Consider the following 8,537-nt stretch of genomic DNA (forward strand, 5'->3'; position numbering starts at 1 on the left):
ATATATATGAGATCGGTCTGAATACTCAATTCTGATTGGCTGGCAGGTATGCCTTAAAACCGTTTAATGCACAGGTAGTTCCAAATCGGTTTAATCACCATTCTTTATTAATGCACTGCTTTAATTGATGCGCACACACACACACACACACACACGCGCGCACGCACGCACGCACGCACGCACACGCACACGCAGAGACAGAGCGGAGATCTCACACAGAAACATGCAGGAGCACAGAAACTTGCCGTCAAAGCTGCCCCACGACTTTTATTAATAAAATAGCCTAGACACCGGATCGCTACATTATATTCCTCAGCAACGAGGTGGTACAATTGCGTTTTTTGTAACATAACACAACTTCATTGTTTGTAGAGAGAGACACACAGATGCAAGTAACTCACACACACACACACACACACACACACACATACAACTGTTATCTCTCTCTCTCTCTCGATCGCTAATTAATTCAAATAAATGTTAGAATTCATTAATTCAAATAAATGTGGTCTTACTGCACTATTTCATCTCTCTGTCTGATTTGAAGCGGGCAGAATGCTAGAGCTAATGAGCCTAATTTTTACACTTCCAGTCAAATATTGCACTGCAAATATCATTAACAGCTTTAAATTGTCAATGCTGGCAAATGACCATGGTATAAGCAGGATAATGCACGGGTGGCTCCGCTCCGCGTCGGGTGGTTCTTTGTCTCCACGTCATGCATTAAAATCATTTAATGCACAGCTAGCCTATATACATATATACATATATACATATATATATACATATATATATATATATATATATATATTCACTAGAATCGATTGTGGAACCTTTTTTTTCTAGCTGATGAACAATAAAAACTCAAATGTCTAAGGGAAGTGGAAATGCAGCAGACATACTACAGACATCTAAATGAGCCAAATATTAGCAAAAAGCCCTTGACGGCAGTAGTAAATTGAGGAGATGGCTCTAAACTGCTCTAAGGTTAAAACCAGACATGTCTAATGACGACACTGGCACGTGTATGAGATCTGTGAGCACATCCTCAATCTCGTTTGCACTCAGTCTTTTACACTTCTCTGAAAAACTGTTGCCTCTTCATGCTCCATCTCCCGTAGGCACAGCATTGCAGAATAAGAGACACTGTGAGACAGATGAATGCACCTTACGAAAGCCACAATCACAACTGATTTCAGCCCCTCACATCAAGCGCTCTTCCCAGCTGGTGGCCGCCAAGACCATTTCTGTTCATCTATGTGCAAATGAGCTGCGGGTCTGGCGCAGTATGCCAATCGCATCCCACGGGTTCGCCCTTGTGGAGTCGAAGCTGAGGAGGAGGAAAGCCAGAGGAACAACAGAGTCCTGAGCTCAGTGTGAGCGAGTGGCATGACCGTATTAATCAAAAGAAGGGGCGCAGAGGTCAGCGCCAGGATCTCTCACACCTATACAGTTCGAGAGACGCTAGTAATCTCACAGCGTCCGGCTGAAGAGGAGTTGGTTGGAAATGATAAAGCCAAGGTGCTGAGAGAGAGAGAGAGAGAGAGTATATTGAAAGGAGATAATTACGAGGCCACAGATGTCATCGCATTTACATAACGTTGACGAGAAGGACCTGGAGTTCTCTACGGGAAACAACGGCAGGCCTCTCTACACAGGACAGCTGGCAATTTAATGTGTGGAGTGGAACTGATGAGATTGAGATGATTGAGATTGATTTGATCCTAGCAAGTGACCTTACCTGTTCCCGCTCAAATACAACTGTTATCTCTCTCTCTCTCTCGATCGCTAATTAATTCAAATAAATGTTAGAATTCATTAATTCAAATAAATGTGGTCTTACTGCACTATTTCATCTCTCTGTCTGATTTGAAGCGGGCAGAATGCTAGAGCTAATGAGCCATAACTGATAAAAATAATTTTTACACTTCCAGTCAAATATTGCACTGCAAATATCATTAACAGCTTTAAATTGTCAATGCTGGCAAATGACCATGGTATAAGCAGGATAATGCACGGGTGGCTCCGCTTCGCATCGGGTGGTTCTTTGTCTCCACGTCATGCATTAAAATCATTTAATGCACAGCTAGCCTATATACATATATACATATATACATATATATATACATATATATATATATATATATATATATTCACTAGAATCGATTGTGGAACCTTTTTTTTCTAGCTGATGAACAATAAAAACTCAAATGTCTAAGGGAAGTGGAAATGCAGCAGACATACTACAGACATCTAAATGAGCCAAATATTAGCAAAAAGCCCTTGACGGCAGTAGTAAATTGAGGAGATGGCTCTAAACTGCTCTAAGGTTAAAACCAGACATGTCTAATGACGACACTGGCACGTGTATGAGATCTGTGAGCACATCCTCAATCTCGTTTGCACTCAGTCTTTTACACTTCTCTGAAAAACTGTTGCCTCTTCATGCTCCATCTCCCGTAGGCACAGCATTGCAGAATAAGAGACACTGTGAGACAGATGAATGCACCTTACGAAAGCCACAATCACAACTGATTTCAGCCCCTCACATCAAGCGCTCTTCCCAGCTGGTGGCCGCCAAGACCATTTCTGTTCATCTATGTGCAAATGAGCTGCGGGTCTGGCGCAGTATGCCAATCGCATCCCACGGGTTCGCCCTTGTGGAGTCGAAGCTGAGGAGGAGGAAAGCCAGAGGAACAACAGAGTCCTGAGCTCAGTGTGAGCGAGTGGCATGACCGTATTAATCAAAAGAAGGGGCGCAGAGGTCAGCGCCAGGATCTCTCACACCTATACAGTTCGAGAGACGCTAGTAATCTCACAGCGTCCGGCTGAAGAGGAGTTGGTTGGAAATGATAAAGCCAAGGTGCTGAGAGAGAGAGAGAGAGAGAGTATATTGAAAGGAGATAATTACGAGGCCACAGATGTCATCGCATTTACATAACGTTGACGAGAAGGACCTGGAGTTCTCTACGGGAAACAACGGCAGGCCTCTCTACACAGGACAGCTGGCAATTTAATGTGTGGAGTGGAACTGATGAGATTGAGATGATTGAGATTGATTTGATCCTAGCAAGTGACCTTACCTGTTCCCGCTCAAAAATATCCCGCAAATGCTCCAAACCCAAACTCTTCAGGAACTGACTGATGTTCATATCCAGAATTGTAACTATAGAAAAAAACATCATAACTAATAAAACTATTGTCCTACATTTACGGGATAATTACCTTTAGGGCTGCAACTAAATGTCATTTTATTACTGATTAATCTAGCAACAATTTTCTTTAGATTAATAGAATAAAAGACTATTTTTCCAGCATTTTCTAAAACAAAATGCTGTCATCATGCACTCTATTGTCCTCCAAAACAATGTGCAAACTGAAGATTATAAATACAAATATAAAAGACTAGACCTATAAAATAATGCATAAGCTCAGGTTATACATTGTGTGCTAATATATATACACACACACATATATATATATACTGTATATATGTGTATATATATACACACATATATATATATATATATATATATATATATATATATATATAGCGTTATAATACCATTTCAGTTACTGTTCTTATAAAATATTGTTAGCATTCCAACTTGCATCATTTCTTAAAATCATTTTGATTTCAGTTCATTTTAAACTAATACTATTTTATATCCAACAACACATTTTATTAAAAAAAATTAATAGTTGTTGCAGCCCTACTTACTTTAACGTTATAATTTCAAGTCACATCACATGATCTACTCACCTTCTCCCTCCTTCCTCTCTGATCCAGCAGCCCCATCAGCAGGGCCTGAGGCTCCAGGTACGGCCAGCTCTGCCAGGGGCCCGGCCAGATTGTCTATGCTGCTAGCGGCAGACAGACAGGAAGGTGTGGATGATGGAGAGATGACGCAGGCACTGACCACTGTAGCCTGGGGCTTAAAACAACTAGGCAACGCTTCAGGGGGCATGGCATCAATCAGCAGCGCCCGGATATCATCAGCCTGAAAATCAATAAAAAAATAAAATAAGCAAAAATAAAGGAGGAAAAATCAACACTTGTATAAGAATTCTGTGTCTGTTCAGTTTTAAATACAACTTAGACTCATCTAATATTCATGTTAGAGTACCACGCCACATGGGTGAGGGGATAAATTAGAAAGTAGTTGCACGAAGCATTAGTTTGGCTTCTTGGTCTAGAATTGGACAATAAAAGCTGAGAACAGCTGTGTCATTAGCACCTGGCATGAACACAGCCACCAGAGCCCAATTACTAAAGGCTACGGCAGATTTACCATTTGCTTCGCACAAGCCTGAACACAGGGGGCATGGGTTTAAACACCTCTGCTTATGTGTTAAGAAGATAAATGTCCCAATTTCTCAGTATAGTCTATGCTACCTGAACCATATGGGACCTTACAGCCAGAACAAATAGTCTTGCAGAGCATGAAACTTTTATAGAAGTTGGATTTAAACTGGGGAATGTCTATATTTTCAAATCTGTAGCTATGTTAAATGAATGGTAGTATATAAATGTGGGCTTGACTGTACATAAATGTGAATCCGTGTAAGAGGTCAGCGTTTATTACCGTCGCCAAGTCCAGTGGCGTCTGGCCCTCCTGGTTCTTCATGGTGGGGTCAGCCCCGTGGGCCAGCAGCAGAGCACAGAGCTGTGTGCGGCCCTTCTGCGCAGCTTCATGAAGGGGTGTGAAGGCCCATTTATCAGTGGCATTTACACAGGTGTTATACTTGATCAGCAGGGCCGCGATGTCCACATGCTAGAAGGGAAGACAGAGGCTTATTACTGAAAAATTTATTCTACAACCTACAATCTTTAGCCTGGATATTTATTAAAAAAGAAGCAAAGCTTTTTCTATAGCAGATCTGCTTTAGTGTAAAATATTGATTGGTTTTCAGACTTCAAGTGCTGGATTGTGACCATCACTAAGTGATATCTTTGGCTACGTTCACACTGTGAGCCTTAGTGCTCAATTCAATTTTTTTGTATAGCTGCTTACATTGTTGTATTAAATGTGGCCAATATCAGATTTCCAGTGTGAACAGATCATGGTTCTGAACTGACCCGCCTGCGCAAAAGAACAATATGAACAGGGTTGCCAGGTTTTCACAAAACAAATCTTCCCAACTGCTTCTCAAAACTAGTCCAAAACTAGCCCAATCACTTTCTGTTGGTTATATATCGCGTTAGTGTGGTCACTTTAACCCACGGAGTTGAAAAACCACCCGCGGCAACGATGAAAAAGTTTCCCAATTCTGTGGGAAAACTGTGGACTTGGCAACATTTGTGTCATATGGAAGTAAACACAGAGGACATAAAGTAAGCGATTATGCGTTTATTTATAGTGTGATCTGCCGCAGAAGCCAGCGAAATTATGCGCAGGCAATATGAAAAATAAAGACAATGATTTGACAGAAGAGAGCAGAGTTTTGAAACTTTTATGATATTATGACTTACTACTTATGAGTTCCGACACGTCACTGTACTTCCACTGACTACCTTTCGCAACTGTCTTGATAGCTTTAGGTATGTAAAATCTTTGAAGTGTCTCCCATGAGCGCAGAATCGTGACGAATGTTGATCTAGAGTGACGTAAAAGTCACATGAATTCCGATATGACTGTTCACCGTGCGGTCGCATTCCAAAACATCTGACCTGTATTGGATTTAGTACCATAAATGAAAGTGGCACAAATCGGAATTGAAAAGATCAGATTCCATGTGGTTTGTGCGGTTCACACTGTCATGAGAAAAACAGATGTGAGTCACATGTGAGCAAAAAAATCGGATTTGGGCCACATTTGCCTGCAGTGTGAATGTAGCCTTTAAAGTGTTCCATACAACTCTTATGAAGCCATACAATAGCTTTGTGTGAAAAACAAACCAAAACACATTGTTATTCTTTGAAAATGTTGACACCTGCCCTAGCTCTAGCTCTACACGGCAAAAGAATGAGAAAAGTAGCAATGTTCCATTTGTGAATCAAATCACTCTTTTGAGTGAATCAAATTATTTTCAATTAATCATTTTTTTAAACAAATAAAATAAAATCAGTCTAAATGATTTTTTCATGATTTGAAGTAATACAATTCTTAAGATCAAATCATTTTCTCAGTAATGAGTAAATATCGTCAGAATTCTCATTTTTGACTATCCCTTTAAACAGCATATGAGAACCGTTCTCATTAGCAATAGAGAGGGAGAGCAAAACAAGCTTGGGTTTTGGTCAACTCTTGAGTTGTGGTGCACAGTGTGTGTGGCTGAGATGTCCTTCCGTCAGAAGCAGTGACTGTATGGAACTGCGATCAGCTGGCTGTGTTTGCCGAGCGCTGACAGCCTTAACACAAAAAGGCCGCAAATGAACAGAGGGAGGCGCACTCAAGGTCAGCCAGCATCGACTGGCCGGCCGCCAGCTCTCCTGTAGCCAATCAGCAAAGCCTGGGCAACCTGCCACTCCGGTCACAGCCAATAAGAATCTCACAGCTCGCGTCACAGAGGTCCTGTTTCTTGGATGGCAACAGAGAGCGTATGTGAGTGCGGTCGAAGGCCGGAGTCTGACTAGTTCTGATCCAGCATGTTTATGTAACTGCAATCTGCTCCCATCCATCTGCATGGTCTAATCACATCCCTGTAGACCTCCAGAGGGCAGACGCTGATAAATACCTCCAACTACCATCACCTGTAATGGGTTTCCCTAAATTCGATTTCCAGAAAGAGTCAAATCCTGTATTAGAAGCGTTCTGTGCTTTGTGGATTAAGGCTCATCTGGGTTGCGGCTCGCAAGCGGCTTCATCTCGGCATCTGGGTTGTTCGCAAGTGAAAATGCAACTGAAACCCCCTGAAGAATCATTAGGCGCAGCGACACATTAAAAGTGCATAAGCCAAGGTTCTGTTGGCAGAACAAATACAGATGTCCAAACACATTTTACATACAGTCACACTCTGATTTTCAGGAAGTGAAAACAAAGTGCTGTATCAGAGCACAGAGGGGTTCAGGTGAAGGTTTACATTTGTTCTGGGAGAAAAAAAGCCCTTTGTTTCGTTTTCAGGAGCAAATACATGGATTATTCAGCATCTACATCTGTTTGTGTGTGTCTGAGGTACCCACAGCACCGTTTCCTGCCAGACCTGACATGACACCAGAGGCATGACATGTGCCAGCTTAACAGATGTCTGCATGTAGTCCCAGTCTCAATGAAATGTTCCTCCTTTTAATCAGCAATTGCACTCACCCCATACGAGGCCGCGTTGTGGAGGGGAATAAGGCCACCTTTGTCCTGTGCGTTGACGTCCGCCCCGTGCTCAAGTAAATACTCTGCTACCTCCAGATTGTTATAGCCAGCTGTGGAGAAAAGGATGCAGAGAAATGTAAATCCATCTGCCCACAAATCTGGTATCAAACACAAGCAACTAATCCGTATCACAGTTTCAGAGTGTTTTTAAAATTTACCAAAAAAAAAAAAACCTGGATGGCTGGATAGATAAGATAGATAGATAGATAGATAGATAGATAGATAGATAGATAGATAGATAGATGTGTGTAAAGACATATAGAAATATTAAAAAAACCATGACATAAAAATGATCAAAGCACAAACTACGAAAACGTAAAACAAAATTAAAATTAAACCTGAAATTATAAAAAATTAGTCATTCAAAATATTAGTAAATACTAATAGTAAGTTACTAAAACTGAAAGATAGATAAGATAGATAGATAGATAGATAGATAGATAGATAGATAGATGTGTGTAAAGCCATATAGAAATATTAAAAAAACCATGACATAAAAATGATCAAAGCACAAACTACGAAAACGTAAAACAAAATTAAAATTAAACCTGAAATTATAAAAAATTAGTCATTCAAAATATTAGTAAATACTAATAGTAAGTTACTAAAACTGAAATAAAAATAGAGATCACTAAAATATAAGCACAAAAGAAATGACTAAATCTAAAATTTAAATGAAAACCGAAAATATATAAAAAATTTTTTTTTTTTTTTTTTTAAAGTTTCCCCCCTGCTCACAGTTTCAGTCAATTTATTAATTGATCCCAAGATCAAATTGTTCATCTTGGGTGCATTTCAGTTTCTCTGCATAAGGTCTATAGTGAAATTTCATCCATTCCCATTTTCAAAACTTAATTAAACTCAATTAAACTCTCTTTAGCCAGTGTTACTGAAATCTTACTCCTCGTTACTCCTTGTGATTGCAATTATATTTATTGCTCAGTGCAAAGTGGAAGCTAAGCACAGATGTGTGTGTGTGTTTTTGTCACTCCAGCTTAGCTAGAAGAAACTCAATCTGGCAGTCAACCTTTGGCATTGAGCAAGCCGTCACTGACCTTTTCCCAAAAAGACCAGACACTACTATTTTCAGTTTTAACCGTCTTCTTCGGTTCCTTTCCCTCTCACTCTCACTCCAGACATACATGCCTACAGGACCGTCACTAATTAGAGCCCTCATCATTACAGGCTGTAGCCCTCTAATAACGCACAAACCCAGCTTTGAGAACCGCA

The 8,537-nt window shown here is 40.4% G+C and overlaps 1 protein-coding gene across 4 annotated transcripts in view; it reads right to left on the reverse strand.

Annotated features, from left to right (window-relative positions):
* LOC107591704 (tankyrase-1-like) overlaps positions 1 to 8,537 on the reverse strand; it is a 113,902-nt gene that overhangs the window by 6,394 nt on the left and 98,971 nt on the right. For 3 of the 4 annotated variants that reach the window (XM_016280932.1, XM_016280931.1, XM_016280933.1), the window contains 4 exons: positions 7,248 to 7,357; positions 4,587 to 4,775; positions 3,764 to 4,001; positions 3,084 to 3,166 (listed from right to left, as the gene is read on the reverse strand). In XM_016280932.1, coding sequence (XP_016136418.1) covers positions 3,084 to 3,166; positions 3,764 to 4,001; positions 4,587 to 4,775; positions 7,248 to 7,357 — 620 coding nt within the window. Of the gene's footprint in view, positions 1 to 1,262; positions 1,742 to 3,083; positions 3,167 to 3,763; positions 4,002 to 4,586; positions 4,776 to 7,247; positions 7,358 to 8,537 lie in introns of those variants that run through there. The other variant, XM_016280934.1, reaches the window with a different exon arrangement.

This window comes from Sinocyclocheilus grahami, unplaced genomic scaffold, assembly GCF_001515645.1.
Source record: "Sinocyclocheilus grahami isolate Dianchi unplaced genomic scaffold, SAMN03320097.WGS_v1.1 scaffold145.1, whole genome shotgun sequence".
In the NCBI taxonomy this organism is placed as follows: Eukaryota; Metazoa; Chordata; class Actinopteri; order Cypriniformes; family Cyprinidae; genus Sinocyclocheilus; species Sinocyclocheilus grahami.